At 42.3% G+C, this 17,182-nt stretch overlaps 1 protein-coding gene across 6 annotated transcripts in view; it reads left to right on the top strand.

The window, feature by feature from the left end:
* Positions 1-17,182, top strand: part of CELF1 (CUGBP Elav-like family member 1) — an 81,354-nt gene that overhangs the window by 31,540 nt on the left and 32,632 nt on the right. For 4 of the 6 annotated variants that reach the window (XM_053259899.1, XM_053259992.1, XM_053260081.1 and 1 more), the window contains exon 2: positions 6,928-7,041. The exons of the other annotated variants lie outside the window; for them this stretch is intronic. In XM_053259899.1, coding sequence (XP_053115874.1) covers positions 6,971-7,041 — 71 coding nt within the window. In that variant the 5' untranslated portion in view covers positions 6,928-6,970. The remainder of the gene's footprint in view (positions 1-6,927; positions 7,042-17,182) is intronic. 6 annotated transcript variants of the gene reach the window in all.

The following is a 17,182-nucleotide window of genomic DNA, read 5'->3' on the forward strand; positions in this document are numbered from 1 at the left end:
GAGGGCATCCGACCCTCCCGCGGATGTCTGTGACGATTCATGGGTGGAGGGGCGACTCCCAGGGAATATAGTTTTACTTTTCCTATGCCTTTTTTCCTACTTTGTGTATTCCACTGATTCTACTCTTTTCCTGACAAGTATAACTTTAATTATTCAGAACTGTGCATTAATATCTAGAGCAAAAAATTTTCTTGGCAATGGTCCAGCTTCACTCAACAGAACAGAACTGGCGCTGGAGAGGGAGTTGCCAAGTAGATGGGTGACGTGCTTGAATTCTATTGGTCCTGTCTTGAAGCATGCAGAATGTAACATAATACCTGTCACATTGTGGATGCCCTCCCCATACCAGAAAAAGAACCCTTCACGGTAAGTCTACCAATGATTCTTTTCCAGAATGGTGATGGCCGTCTGCTTCCCCTTGCTGTGTAGAGCCCGGTTGATGTCCTTGTAGTGGGGTTGCAAAGCAGCCTCAAGCTGCCTTTTGAACTTCTTGTTGTGCTCCATCCGGGAATCAATCTCAAAGGCTTTGTCTGCCAAGGCAGTTGCCAGCTGCAGAACCTTAGACAGCCCCTTTGTGGTGAGGGGCTTGGGGAGTTTCTCTTCTTCTTTTTTCTCTTCCCCCTCACTCTCAGGAACTGCCTAGGTGATGTCTTCCAAGTCTTCTTCTGTGAACTCCTCCTGATTGAATTGGAGGAGTTCCTCCACTTCATGTGGCTGAATGTCTTGCAGGCCTTCTCCACCAATGGTGTGCGCAAGGTTGGTGATCCACTCCACCTCATCAGCTACTGAGGGAACGGCTGCATCAGATGAAGAGGTGGCTGCCCCAGACCACAACTACTTCCAAACTGCTTTCCATGTCTGGGATTTTATCTCAGCAAGGGATACCGTAATGTTCTCATTGCAGTCTGTGATGCTGTAGCTCCTCCAGCAATCATTGATTGACAGAGAGGGATCAGTTTCCGAGATCCAGCATCCTCCTGAAAGTGTGGTGAGTGTAATAGGACTTGAAAGTCACGATCAGAACTTGGTCCATCAGTTGGATCAAGGAGGTGGTGTTGGGTGGCAGAAGGTGATCTTCAGGTTTGGGTCTGCAAACTGCAGCGTCTCAGTATGGCCAGGGGCATTGTCAAGTACCTCTGAATGCCAGGAGGACTCTGAAGGCCAGATATCTGCATCTCATGCAGAAAGCGGTTGCTCACCCAGTCAGAGAAAACTGCTGCTTTCCTGTTGGCTCTCCAGAAGATGGGAAGCTGGCTTTTATTCTTTCAGGGCACAAGGGTTCTGTGCTCAGTACAGAAGCATGGGCTTAATCACACAGTCCCCTGCAGCATTGCCGCACATGAGCAAAGTGAGACAGTCCTTGGCTGCCTTGAAACCCAGAGCAGTTCATTCTTCTTTGCTTATGAAGAAGTGGGATGGCATTTGCTTCCAGAACAGGCCTGTATCATGAGCATGGAAGACCTGCTCTGGTCTGTAGCCTCTGGACTCAATCAGTCGCTGGAACTCAGGCGTAAATCTTTGTGCCACCTTGTGGTCCACTGTTGCTGCTTGCCCTGCCAGCTTGACATGGAGGCTGTAACAGTGGTTGAATCTTTTGAACCAGCCCTTGCTCACGTGGAAGCCACGTTCAGCACCTTCAGATGTTCTCGCCACTTGACCGCCTCCCAGCGCAAACTGCCTGTAGAGCCACAGTGCTTTCTCACAGATAACAGATCCACTCAGTGGCATGTTCCTCTGGGCTTGGTCCTCAATCCACAAACTGAGTGCATTTTCCTTCTGTTCCATGTGGGGATGGAACGCCACCTACAAGCTCCGTAACATGCAGGACACCATGCAAGCATGTATTCTGGCTTCACTTTGCTTTATGGCACGGACAGTTGACTCATTGATGCCATAATGGTGTGCAACGGGTGCCCCAAGCCAACATATCCAGCAGCTTGACCTTCTCGCTCAAGGGCAACATTTTGCAAAACCTTTTCCTACTCCCCTCAGCAGAGCTCTCCACTGTGTACTTGCTCATTTTGACTGTGGAGGAAGGAAACACTTGTACAGTGATGTACGGTGCAGTACATTTATTGTGCAAACTAATTGAAAGAATTGTGATACAGCAATTAAAATTAATTTTAAATAGATACATGCTTAAATCAATTTTTGATGAGTTCAGTACTTTAGATCAATTTTCAATGGATACAATACAGGTAAATCAGTTTTCAGTGGATACTTAAAATCAATTTTTGATGGCTACAGTACGTACTTGAGATCAGTTTTTGATGGGTATAGTATTAAAATCAATTTTCAATTGATGCTAAAATCTATTTTAATGGGTACTGTACATAAAAATATTTCAGTGGATAATTAAAATTTTAATTGCAATTAAACAGTCATACAGTATAACTAAGCACTACAACTAATTACCAAGATTAAAATTAATTCTTTTATTTTGATTTTTAAATTTAAAAATATAATTTTATATTTTATATATCCGACCTGCTTTAAAATTGGCCCCTTGGTATACAGAAGAACTATGGGGGCTAAAGCGGCAAGGTAGATGACTGGAGCACAAGTGGAGGAAGACTCGACTCGAATCTGACAGATTACAACATAGAGCACATTTGAAGATCTATGCTCTGGCAATATGGGTGGCAAAGAAGCGGTTCTTTTCAGCCCGTATTGCATCTGTAAGTTCACTTCCAGCGGAGTTGTCCAGGGTTGTGAGAGCGCTAGTGAGTGCCCATCCTCCATTGAATCAGAATTTGGAACCATCTATTACCTGCTGTGATGTGTTTAATGATTTCTTTGTGGATAAAATCTCTCATATTCGGGCCGGCTTGGATTTAGACCCCATAATTACTACAGTGTCTGAATCGGAGGTGTCCAGTGACATCTGTTTTTATTGTTTTGTAAACCTCCCAGAGAACTTGCATTTTGGGCAATATAGAAATGAATTAAATTAGATAGATAGAGAGATAGAGAGATAGATAGATGATTTTACCAGGGCTGCACAGTGCTGCAAGAGGCTTCTCTAAGAAGCTCCACAGGAATGGCAAAGAAAAGGCTCTCATAGGCTTACAGAGGCTCGACGGAAACATACAAAAAGGCTCCAAAAGCTCTAGAGCAATTGCTTTTAAAGGTTCTCAGTGGCTCCCTGAGGATACCAAAGGCTGCCAAATGCTCTTGAAATTTTTTTTTTTAAAGCAAAAGACACAAACGCACAGCAAATCCCTCCTCCATTCTCCTACAAACTCTACTCACTACCCATGAGCACATGCAGGAAGAGTATGACCATATATGAATGGATCCACGTGATGAAAACTGTGGATATGTGATACCGGAGTCGGGTCTATATGTCCCAACCACAGATATATGGAACCATGTGTGCTGGGAAGGCGATTGCCACTGACAACCTGTAATTCACACTCCCCTTTCTCCATTTGGAGCCACCTAATGGCTCAGCGAGGAAATGACTTGATTAGCAAGCCAGAAGTTGCTGGTTCGAATCCCCGCTTGTATGTTTCCCAGACTATGGGAAACACCTCTATCAGGCAGCAGCGATATAGGAAGATGCTGAAAGTCATCACCTCATATGGTAAACATATGGCAATGTTAAACTCCTCCTGTATTCTACCAAAGACAACCACAGGGCTCTGTGGTTGCCAGGTGTCGACACCGACTCGACAGCACACTTTACCCTTTTCTCCATTTGAGGATAACATATTAATCAACTCTTAAGTTTGTAATCCTCCAGCAAATAACTTATACACCTCAAAAGATTGAGTGTTATGGTGTGTTTTTTTAAAAAACCCATAAAGATGATAGAGAGGGCAGCTGGTCTTGTGGTAGCAAGCATGACTTGTCTCCCTAGCTTAGTAGGGTCCACCCTGGTTGCATTTGAATGGGAGAGCACATGTGAGCACTCTAAGTTATTCCCCTCAGGGGATGGAGCTGCTCTGGGGAGAGCAGAAGGTTCCAGGTTCCCTCTCTGGCTTCTCCAAGATAGGGCTGAGATTCCTGCCTGCAACCTTGGAGAAGCCGCTGCCAGTCTGTGTCGACAATTCTGAACTAGATAGACCAATGGTCCGTTTCGGTATATGGCAGCTTCCTATGTTCCTATGATGGGTTGTAAACAAATAGTAAGGTAAAGTGTGCCGTCAAGTCGATTTTGACTCCTGGCGCCCACAGAGCCCTGTGGGTTTTTTTGGTAGAATACAGGAGGAGTTTACCATTGCCATCCCCCGTGCTGTATGAGATGATGCATTTCAGCATCTTCCTGTATCGCTGCTGCCTAATATAACTGTTGGGAAACATACCAGCGGGGATTCGGACCGGCAACCTTCTGCTTGTTAGTCAAGCATTTCCCTGCTGTACCACTTATGGTGGCTGAAACAAATGGTACGACTTCTCAAGTATGGTAGCCTTCCTTTCTGGTGTGGCTCTTAATTTGGTTATCATGTGGTTGATTTTTAAGGTTGTCTTTTTGAGATAAATTAAAAGTATTGCAACTTATACTAAAAATTAAATCTCTTCTCCTGTTGGAAAGCTTAAAACATTTTTACACAATCCACAAAAATGCATTATTACTTGAGAAGTGGTTACCTTGTTTGAAAACTCAACTTTGGTTCTCAGTGTTCCCATCTTCCACATGGAGCTAAAAACGTTTGTGTATGTTTGTATTTGTCATCTTATAGTCAGGTAAGTATTGTTTGACCTAGAAAGGAAAATATAAAGCAAGCATACTTCATCTCCAGAATTTGTTGTTGTTGGGACAGTAAATTCAATTCATTGTTCTGGCAGGCACTTCGCTAGTAAATTTGCTGCCACAAGAAGTGGTGATGGCCACAAGCTTAAATGCCTTTAAAAGGGAATTATACAAATTCATTGAGTGGATATTGGCCATGATCGCTATATGGAATCTCCATTTAGAAATGGTATTCCTCTGAATACCTGTTGGGGGTTGGGGGGATATAAGGGAAAGGCTGTCTTCCTGTCCTGTTGCTGAGATCCCAGAAAGTATCTGACCGATGCTGGAAACTAGATGGATGCTTGGTCTGATCTTGCAGGGCTGTTCTTATGTAGCTATTAACTGGGTGTCATGACACTTCACACTGCCAAATACATAACATTAAACTGAATTTTATGTATTTGTCAGTTTGAAATGTGTGAGGAAGTTTCTTTCAAGATATTTGAATAGTTAAAGATACTGTCTTATGTGCCAGTGTAGGAGAAGGAACAAAATACTATAGCTTGATCAGAAAGCCAAACCAACTGAAGAGGCTAACAGGGAGACAAATAAATTGGAACTAAATGGGGACTGGTACATTCAGTAAGCATGGGAACTGACTTTGAGAATATGCAACAATTTTCTGTAGCTATGAAGATACTGTTGAGCTTAAACTTGATATGAAAAAAATGAATGATCCAGTGAAGGGGTTTTTAATTCCTTTTAGTCATTTTGGGTTGTGTTATAATAGAATAAAGTCACTGATTGAGGGTTATAGCAAGGTTGTAGATCAGGGCTGCTCAACTTTGGCCCTCCTACAGATGTTGGCCTATAACTCCCATAATCCCTGGCTACTGTGGCTGTGGGAATTGTGAGAGTTATAGTCCAAAAACAGTTAGAGGACCAATGTTGAGCAGGCCTGTTGTGGATAGATGTAAAGCACCTGCCAACAATTTTTTCCTATGATACCTTCTGCACCATATTTCTGCTTCCTGGCAGCATGTGGTGGATCTCTGTTTTCAGAATACAGAGGAACGGGCAGTTCAGATGCTGTGTAATGGAAAAGGATGCTAAGTATCTGGGTACCCAGTGAATGGAGGAAGATTAACTTACATATATTTATCTAACAATTTGTTAAGAATAGTTCTGTTTGTTAGATTTGTGAAGTCTGAAGAAGAGGGCTCTTCAGAGTAATTGTGATTCTGAAGCAGGGCTAAAGAAAGTGGAAAGATTCCAGTTTGCTAGATTTCTATACCACCACTCATAGATTCTCATAGCAGTTTACAGATAAAGATTAAAACAATAAACAACCAAATCAAATTAAACCGCTAAAAGCAACTGAAACAATTGAATAAAAACAATAAAATGATTAATTTGTTTTAATGCTTTTAATTTTTGAAAGAAAGGGTTTCACCATAATATCAGGATGCGAGCATTTAACTTGGTGAGAGTTTCGGGTTGGAGAGGAGCATCTGTGAAAAATGCTACTGTTGATGAGCTCCTCATATTTTGTAGCATACTGAGAAATAACTTGTTGGAACAAGAATTTCTGAATATATACAGGGGACCTTTTGCAAGTGAATTTGCTCACATGGGTTTTAATTTGGAATGTGTATCTTTATAGATATGAATTTTTTGATACAGTGCTCAAAGCTGAAGTGAAGTATTGTCAAGAACCAAAGAACAAGCATGTTAAGCCTAGCTGTGTACTTTGACCCAGAGTTCAAGCAACTTGCCCCTTCTCATAAACTAAATTAGCTTGCCTCAGACTTGGAATAATGATGTCTTGATTTGCAGATCTTCTATGTGAAGGAATATTTAAGGCCTGATGCTGACAATGTTAGAGTAGCGAGCTTGGTTATGCTCTATGAAGCTAGTTTGTGTTCCTTCTGCTCTGTCACACACAACTATCTTCATGGATCTGACACTCTGTTTATCTGACAGTGCACTCAGTACTGCTTCGCCAGGGAAAATTGCACAAAACAAGCCCAGTGCATCAGCATTTTCATTGTGTACTGAGCTGAGTCTCTCTTCACATGGTCACATCCCCCTTTAATCCTGGTCCCCATGTTCCTTTTCCAGTCCAGCCTGTTTTTGTGGTGTCTCCTGGTCTCCCCAAGGTTGTGTTCTTGTGGCTTGAGTGTTTATTGTGTGGATCAGTGCGTTAAGATCTGCAGAACTTAAGTGGTGGTGTTCAATTGGTTCGACAGGACAGTGATCTAGCGTTAGTGGTTTGTGGTAAGCAGAGAAGTGATGGCTGCTTTTAAGTTGGATTTCCTCCCAGAAATGATGGTGGATCATTGCTCCTTGAATGCCAACTCTATGTAAGTATTTTGTTTTCATATTTCATCTGCATTGATGTAGATTGCTTTGAATCTGTTCTTTTGAAGGTGGCTTGTGGCATGAGGGGGAGTTGCTTAATATGCTGCAATTAAGAGAAAAAGCAAAATAGGAATAGAAAACAAGACCCCACAGGAATTCTGAAAGACAGCTTGAAAAATGCTTAGTTTATATGTTATTGGCAATAGCTCAATTGGACACAATAGGCAAAGTTTTTTAATCAAGTGTTGAATTATGTTCCATATTGGGCTGATTTAAACAGAACATTTTTATTTAAATGATTTTGATTAATTTTAGTTTGCTACAAAGCAAATGTTAAGTTTTCTAAAGTGAAAAACACACTCTTAGTTCAAATAGCCTTTAAGATTATAACTAAATAGAAATTTTGCTCTGTAGTTTGCATCCAGGCTAGTCTTGCACTAATGTAAGGAAATTGTGCAAAGAAATTCAACTCTGATCCAGACTGATTCTTATGCTAACACAACTGCTTGCATACATCTGTATATATGCAAATGGATAACTCCTTGTACAACTTCTTACTTAAGTGCTTCTATGTGCAAATGGGGAGCATCAGGTGGTTTCTTTTCTGCTCATGGTAGTGCAACTTTGCAGAGCAACACAAAAAGTCCTTTCACAAGTGTCACTGAATGCTACCATATACTTACATTTACGTTACACTTATGTCCTGCTCTTCCTCTGAGAAAAGCCCAGAGCAGTTATCATGGTTTATTTTTATCCTCACAACAACCCATTGAGGTAGGTTAAATATATCTGGCGCATCTCTGCAGTGCTATAAAAATTCCTTGTGCAGTTTTATAGCCTGACATCTGACACATTTCTATATGTTAAAAATTCAGTTTTGCAAACTTCTGGTGTGTGTGTGTGTGTGTGTGTGTGTGTGTGTGTGTGTGTGTAGAAACCATAATGTAGTTCAATCACAAAAGAGATGAAGGTTTTCTAGAAAAATGTGAATTAACCCTAAATAGTTTGCAAAATTCCCCCTCATTTGCATAAAATGTGCATTAATTTATCTCAAAAAATCACTACACAAATTATTTAGGGCATCAGAAAAATCTAATTTGACATGATGTTTGATCTATTTATACAATTAAAAAACATATTTTGCCCTCGCTGTATCTCAAAATTTACTGATCAAAATTAGATATGTTTGGATATTTGCATACACACAGTTCATTTTTGAGGTATTAAAAATACCACATTAAAATAAATTGATTTTATGTAAGTGTGAGAAATGGATTAAACATGAATAATAAAAAATGACTAGAGCACACTTTATTACCATGTTCACTAGTCTCTCTAACATGGTGACTGACGTCCTGACTAAATTTACTAGCAGAAGTCCTAATGAAATTTAGTAGTATTTTAGAGTAACTACTCTGCTATTGAGTAAATTAGGATGTAAGCCACTGAGCATGAATCTGTAACCCAGCAAACTGTAAGGACCACTGACTACCACTGCCAGTTTTAGAAGGCAGAAATGCTTGTTCATGACCTTTTCTAGAATTCAGCCTTATTTACATTTTCAGTATGTGCTCGCTGCATGGCAGCCACTTTACGAAAGTAAGGCCTGTTGATTTTAGAGGAATAGCCATGTAAGGTATCAGGTATATGTTACTTAGGTTCTTCATATTGCTTTTAATGCTTATAGAGCTCACTCCATTATTTTTATGAAAGAAGGCAAGTTATTTACTCCCACCTGACCTTTTCTGTTTCAGAGTAATTCAAAGGGATAAAATATCTTCCTATTGAAAAATACAGTGCAGCTTGGAGCATAAAAACATATCAACATTAAAAACTGAAATTAACACATACTCTTAATAAACCAGACACTCAAAGGCCAGAGCAGTAAGATGAACTAGTGACAGAAACAGAAATAAAATAATCTCCTAGCCTTCAATGTCTGCTGGAATACCCCTATTCCAGGGGCCTATTCCTTTTCTTGAAAATCTGTTGATTTTCAGGGAAAGTGTGCATTTCCCTGAGGAATTAGTTTCACAGCCTTAGGGCAACTTCAGAAATAGATCTGTTACATCCCTGTAGTTGTTCTGACCTCCTTCAAAGGTGGGAATTTGAAATGCATCTTAAAAGGGTGACCAGGGGGAGGTATGTAACATAAACGACTTTGCTGAAATGTATCAGCTAGTATTTTAGGCTTGCAGTCAGTAGTGGCCCTATCCTCAGAGGCAGGAGAGCAATATGTTGCCTCCTTCCACAACGTGTGAAGCATGGCCAAAGTATCCTCCCACCACTATCTCTTGCTCTTTCACTCTCTTGACTCCACCCCCACCCATCCCATCTTATTTATTTTTATCTATTTAACATATTTCTGTACTGCCCAAAACTTGCATTTCCGGGCGATTTACAATCAAAATCATATAAACATTAAAATCATTAACGTTAAAATAATTTAAAACCCAACATTAAAAATATTAAAATTGTAAATCTAATTAAAAGCCTGGGTGAACAAATATGTCTTCATTGCCTTTTCAAAAGTTGCCAAAGGTGATGGAAAGCACCTCTGGTCACTGCTTCAACCTGGGACACCAGAGAGAGGTTCGAATCCAGAAGCAACCCCAGACAGTGTACTTGTTCCTTCTGGGGAAGTGTGACCCCATCTAGAACTGGCAGATCAAAATTGCCTCCCCACACGATAAGTACCTCTGTCTTATCTAGATTCGGCCTCAGTTTGTTATCCCTCATTCAGCCCATCACCAAATCCAGGCAGGCATTTAGGGAGGTTATGCCTTCTTCCAATGAGGTTGACATGGAGAAATAGATCTGGGTGTCATCAGCATATTGATAACACCCTGCACCAAATCTTCTGATGATCTCTCCCAGCGTCTTCATGTAGATGTTAAACCACATCTGAGACAACATGGAGCCCTGAGGAATACCATATGAAATTTCAAATTTTAAAAAACAACAGTCTCCAAGAGACACCATCTGGAACCTTCCCATGAGCTAGGAGTAGAACCACTGCAAAGCAGTGCCTCCGACCTCTAATCTCCTCAGACGTTCCAGAAGGATACTATGGTCAATAGTATCTAAGGCTGCCGAGAAGCCCAAAAGGACCAACAGAGTCACACTCCTACTGTCAATTCCCAGTTAGAGATCATCCATCAGGTTGACCAAAGCAGTCTCCACCCCATAGCCCACCTGAAAGTTAGTTTGAAATGGGTCTAGATAATCAGTTTCCTCCAAGACTGTCTGGAGCTGGGAGGCCACCACCCCCTCAATCACCTTGCCCAGCCAGAGAAGGTTGGAAACAGGCCTGTAGTTGTTTAACTCTGTGGGATCCAAGGCAGGCTTCTTCAGAAGAGGTCTAACAATTGCCTCCTTGAGACAAGGAGGTATTGTGCCCTCCTTCAGAGAAGCATTTATAATCTCTACCAGGGCCTCTACAACAGCCTCCTAACCTGATAGTATAGACCATGTTGGTCAAGGAGCAAAAGGGCAGGAAGTAGGCTGCACCATTCCAAGCAACTTGTCCACATTCTCAGGAGGCACAAACTGAAACTGATCCAAGGTCACCACATAAGAGGAGCTGTTGGACACCTCGGCATCAGACACTGTTAACAATTGTGTGGTTTGAATTTAAGTTGGCCCGAATACGAGTGATTTTGTCCACAAAAAACTCATTAAAGATGTTGCAGCAAGTAATTGTTGGTTCCAAGTATTGATTCAAGGGGAAGGGCATGTACTAGCCCCCTCACAACCCTGAACTACTCCACCAGACGAGAACTTGCGGACATGATACGGGCAGAAATGAATAGCTTATTTGCCGCATATATCTCCTGAGCATAGATCTTCAAATGCGCTCTATGTAATAATCTGTAGGATTCTAGTCAAGTCTTTCTCCACTTGTGTTCTAGTCTACCTTGCTGCTTCAGCCCCCATAGTTCTTCCGTATACCAAGGGGTCAGTTTCAAAGCGGGTCGGAGAGGATGCTTAGGAGCGATTGTGTCCACTGCCCTGGTGAGTTGGCTGTTCCAATTCTCCACCAGGGTGTCAAAAGGGTTACCAGCAGAGCCAACACTAAATTCCCCCAGGCTTCTCGGAATCCTGTTGGATCCAATAACCCTCTTGGGTGGATCATCCTAATGGGCCCCTCATCCCTGCAGAGGTGAGACATGATTGTGACTCCAATCTTAACCAGATGGTGGTCCGTCCATGACAATGGGGAAATCACAGGAGTCCCCACCCAAGGAACACCACACTGATCAGAGTGAAAGACCAGATCAAGCGTGTGACCAGCAACGTGCATTGGCCCCAAGACCATTTGGGATAAGCCCATAGTCATGGCCGCTATGATCTCCTGAGCCACCCTAGACAAATTGGTCCCAAAGTGAACATTGAAGTCCCTTACCACCACAAGCCTGGGAGACTGCAATGCCAGGCCTGAGACCAAGTCCGTCAGCTCAGTTAGGGACTCTGTTGAGCAGCGGGGCGATTGGTACACCAACACAAGTCCCAGTCTATCCTCGGTCCCCAAACTTAAGTACACACATTCAATATGATCAGATACTTTGACAGGGATCCTGGCAAGGGAGATGTTGTTCTTATAGACTACAGCCACTCCACCTCCCCACCCTCGTCTCCTCACCTGCTCCTCAACAGAGTGCCCTGGAGGGAGAATCTAGGACCAGACTGGGCCACCAGCCTCCCCCAACTAAGTCTCTGTGATAGATACCAGGTCGGGCCCTTCATCCAGAATCAAATCATGGATGACTTCAGGTTTATTCTAGAATGACCTGGCATTGCAAAGGAGCAAGGTGAGATTCTGTGGTTGGTTGGCACTGCTCCGCAAGGTCAAAGAGCTCACAGGACAGCCAGAAGGAGAAACAGGGATTAGGTTTCTGAATTCCCTTCCCCTGAAATGGCCTGCTGACCTGCTAAGGTTATGTCTTCTGTTCTCTACCACCACCAGAATAGCCACCCCATAATCTGCAAATACGCCCCCTGTCTCCCCATCTCCAGACAAACCCAGACACATTAAAGCTAAACTCACCCAGGATTTAAAACAGAAGCCAGATTAAAATACCTACCACTGTTATACCCACGAAGAATCCAGGGCCAGGCAGCCTGGCCCTTAGCCTCATTATCCCCCAAAGTGGCTCCCGCAAGGGGCGACCCTGCCGGTGGTGGGCCTGCTGCCACAGACAATGTTCCTATAAAAGGCCCAGAGCTGGGCAAGTGGTACCAGAAACTGCTGAGTCACTGACCCAGTCCTGCGCTCACTCTCCACAAATGTTCAGCAGGCCACAGTCCCACAGGGAAGTAAAGAGCAGGCAGATAGCAGCAGAAGGAGCAAACAATGTGCACACGCACACACACACTGAGGCTCTCACCCTGGAATATACTGAATGAGAGGTAGATGGTCTCTTCCTTTCCTCTGCTGGGCTTCTAGCCAGGCATGTATTACACACATTTGTAGCCCATAGGGTCCCCCCTTCTCCTCTTACCTCATTCAGCAGCAGTGCAAGCTAGAACTGCCTTTGCTCTCCTCCACCCCACCCCCCTCCACTCCTGCCCTGGTTTTTGAAAAGCCAGGAAAAGGGAGTAGGAGGAGGAAGTATTTTGATCCATATAAGCACAATACTCGCCTAGAGCATCTCCATGGAGGTGCTGTATGTCAGCACTTGCCCGGACTGCTTCCTTTGCTGGTTTAGCAAAGTGAGAGCAGAGACAGAGGGCCATCTTATTGTGGCTTGTTGCTGAGTAGCGTGGCGCTATTCCCATGGTGGCATGAGGAGGGAGATGAGGTGGTGGGTGATATCTTGCCTCACTAGTGCTCCCAAAATCTGCTGCTGTGGATGGCAGCTTCACCTCACATAAGACCCACTCCTGCCTGAGCCTTCCTTTCATTTAAGCGTTAATGAGAGGGAAACAAATTCAATTAAGGTTCATTTCCAAAATTATTTTGTGTTTAATTATTCAGGTTTAGCATATTTGATCACTTTGAGATGACAACTTAATGAATGAGTACACTAAAAGGTGAACCAATCAAATTTTATTCAGTCCCCTTTGATCTTCCATACCTCTTAATTCTGAGTCACTTGTTCCTTTTACACAAGACCTTGTGAGTAATTGATATTTGACAACATGGTGGTCGCATAGGTTCATTTGAGAACCATGGCACTTCTTGGAGCTACAATAACTTTTGTTAGCAGCACTCTCAAAGGAAAACTAAATACTTTCCACATTAGAAAGCCTCACAGCCTTATTACTTGGAGGCAATTCTTGCTTTAAAAATTCATTTTCACTCATGTCTTCTCCTGGATTTTTAGAGTTTGAAAATCACTGTGCAACCAGTCCCTTGAAAACAACTACACAGCAAAGAAAACAGATGAAAACTAACCTTACCATTGAAGCTGTCATTTCCTGTGAGAGAGTGTGACAGCTGTTGGTCTCCAGTAACTTCTTACTTCAGCTTTTATTTCTAGATTATAATTAAATGTGGAGAGGGGCCATAGCTCAGTCCTAGAGCATACAATTTGTATGCAGAAGGTCCCAGGTTCAATTCCTGCCATCTTCGGGTAGGGCTGGGAAATATTTCATCTTCAGGCTCTTGTCTGAAATCCTAGAAAGCAACCTCCAGTCAGGTAGTCTGGGTGGACTGATTTACTAACCTTGATGGACTGATTATCTGAATCAGTAAAAGGCGTGTGTGTGTGTGTGTGTGTGTGTGTTTGTGTTCCAGTTGGTGGTGGCTAAAGCTTGTTACCATGCTCCTCCTGTAGGCTGAAAAATGAAGGCTTTGGGGAGACTTATGACATTGTTTTATGAGCTGAGGGGAAAGCATTGACAGGCAATTTGTGGTCTGTGATCCAAATGCTTAAAGCTTTTGATACAAATCAAGACTTCCAGTTGAATTACAAAAACATAATACATTTATGCTGGAAGCAATATCTGGTTGGGTGCAATCAGTGCATTGGTACAAATTCAGTAACATGGGAGACCCTGGAAGCCTGCATGAATATTTTATTCCTGTATTCTGAACAATGCATTGCCTCTGTTTAAATTCCCAATGAATATCCATTATATTACTGCAGAATTACAGTATTTAAACCCAGTTGCTTTCTGGGATTCAACAAGTTTTTGTTGTTAACCGTCCAGAGACTTGCGTTTTGGGCGGTATACAAATATGCTAAATAAATAAAGTGCTGTTTTTCTGATCTTTTTGTGTGGTGTTCACTCTTAAAGAATACATGAGAATGTCACAGGTAAAGTAGATGTTTAAAATGGATATGATTTATATAGGAACAGGTTAGGAGACTTTCAGGGAGTCATGAGAGAAGTGGGCTTGGGGTGAATAATTGGGAAATTCACTTTCCTCCATAGTGGGGCTAGCTAGATAAATATATTTTTGCTCACATACCCCTGAACATAAGTTATCCAGCACCATAGCATAATTGCCCTTACAGTGCTGACTGCTGAGTTTTGGAGCTGGGTGAGCAAGAAGTTGATCTAGCCCCAAACTTGCATGGTACAGTGCAGGAAGTGGGGGCATATCTGTACTTTCACCTTCCTGTGAAGTATGGAAAAGCTTGTGGTGGGGACTGGGGTCAGAGGATGTGTGCCTTATTGTATAATCCCCAATTCAGGGGATTCTCAAACCTTTTGATATGGTTACCCCCTAAAATAATATATAAAGTCTCATCACATACACACCCCAATTAAAAGCTGCTTGATTGGGTAGAAATAAGCCTTTTCAATAAGAAGGATGAGCTTGCTTGCTCCTGTTTGGTTTTTCAAACTTGAGCTTTATATTTGAGACTGCCAATCTAATTTTGAGCTCCAAGTTTATTTTTGAGCAGTATCTGGTCATTATAGCAGCAATTGCTGAAAACTCTGATTCACACAAGTAGGATGTTGCAAAGGGAGTCAGTATTTTCATAGCTTTCTCACTTAATGTTTTGTACTCAGCTGGCACATTAATCCAGAATCCAGGAAGAGACATTGTCAAGAACTTAAAGCAATCCTGAAGAGCTGCTTTAACATCTCTGAGGAACAGGGAGGTGCTCAGAGGGGCAGGAGCCAAGAATCACCTGGCTCCTCAGCTGTTCACAAAGCTGCAGGCAGGCACAGTAGTGGTGCTTCCTTGGTAGATCGGCGGGCTTGCTTAAGCTTTTTTATGGTATTCTGGATTTGGTGTGGGAGTGGGTAGAACAGTAGTGATGCTTCCTTGGTAGATAGGCGGGCTTGCTAAAGCTTTTTTATAGTATTCTGGATTTGGTGTGGGAGTGGGTGGAAATTAGGAAGGTATCCCCCAACCCTAATTCCTAAACTGTGAAAGTCTTGATCATGCCAGTTCTCTTCCCTCGCCCTCAACTGCAACCAAAGTGATTTCCATGTTTTGTGGCAACTGGGAGACAGTGAGCGTGTTTATTCTCATCGGACTTTTGAGGCATCAAAAATTGAAAACAACAAAACCCAGTACCCTATGGGTTTGTTGTTTGGGGGTGGTTGGCACCCCATGAGCACTACACCACAACCTGCTCTGGCCCACCCTGGTGCCCCCCATGTGGAGTTATGGGGCCAATGAAATCCCCATTACTCCCTATGGTGAAAAGCTTAAAGATGTGTAAACTTCAAAACTTGTTAAAAAATCACCCCTTTGACCAATTTTTTTTGGCCCATTGGGCACTACCACCCACCCCACACTCTTGCCCTGGAACCCCCTTTTTGCCCTGAATCAATTCGGATTTGGATTGATTCAGGTACAAATCAAATTGAAAAAACTGATTCGTGCACATCCCTACTAAGCATGCTCAGTTCTCAGGTGTTTGGGGGAGAGGTTATTTACTTCTGCATTCCTAGGAAGTCTGATATGCATTCATGCACCTGAGTTCACTACTAGTATATATAACTACAAATGGGAACCAGAAATGGGAACTAGAACAAAATGCTGCATTTTCCCAACCTTAATACCTTTTTCCAGGATGCTGTAAACTATTGTCCCTTATTGCTTTTGTTAACTGGACAAACAGGCACAAATTATTCCCTAATATTTACTGGGGAAGAGGAACTGGCCCTGTTCCTACCCAGCACAGCATCCTTCCAGAGGCTGTTGTTGGTTTTGTCTACTTAGTGTGTCCTTTTTAGACTGAGAGCCATTTGGGGATGAGGAACCTCTTCTTATTTTTTTTAATACATAAATAATAGTAATATTGAAGGCTCAAGCAGGTTGGTGCCCCTCTCCCCCCCGCCCCCGCCACAAAAGTATTCTGCTGCTGTTTTCCCAACTTTCCCTCAACTGTCCATGGTTCCTGGGGACTAAAGAATATGTTCAGGCTATGCTATTGGTTTTTCCCCTTCTGTTAATTTACAAATGTGTGTACTTCTGCTTATCTAGAGAAGTGTCCTTGTATGTCAATACCACTAACTGACTTCTGGGTGGCCATGTTTTGCTTCCAGTCTGGTAGGCTATATTCTCAACAAGCTGAGTTCACTATTAGTATACATAATTCAAGCAGTGAAGATGAAAAATATGATCACTTTTTCTTACTCTTAAGTTCAGCATATTGATTTTATTGTTTAATTTTTATACCACTTTTCATAAGTCATCCCAAGGTGGTATACAGAAGTTTAAAATACAATACAACTCAATAAAAATCACATTTGAAATCTTAAAATCAGTTAAACGGTAAAAACCATAAAACATTATTTTTAAAAAAACAAAAAAACCAACACCATAAAAAAGACAAAGAGAAGCAGGAGAGCTGAGACACCTGGCAGCCCTTAAGGGGTAAAAGCCTGAACAAATAAAAAGGTCTAGTTGTTTTTAAAAAGCAGCTACAAATGTCAAAGAACAGACATTCACTGGGAGAGCAACATGTTGTGTGTGTATCAAACTTTAGCTATAGCCAAAACCAGTTTCTCTTTCCTCTTACACAAGACTAGAATGTTCCATATCCAGGAACTTTTCTGGAAGAGAAAACTCTGAAGCTCACCAGTTTGAGGGCATTTAGATACAACGTTTTTCCATACCTCTGGCGCTCAGTGGGCAGAATCTGTTCTAATTTGTTCTCTTTGGTTTCTTGAGATAATTGGTTTTGCAAAAATGTTTGGAGTGTTCGCATCCTTTTAATATATTGAATGGAT

This window comes from Hemicordylus capensis, chromosome 1, assembly GCF_027244095.1.
Source record: "Hemicordylus capensis ecotype Gifberg chromosome 1, rHemCap1.1.pri, whole genome shotgun sequence".
Taxonomy (NCBI): domain Eukaryota; kingdom Metazoa; phylum Chordata; class Lepidosauria; order Squamata; family Cordylidae; genus Hemicordylus; species Hemicordylus capensis.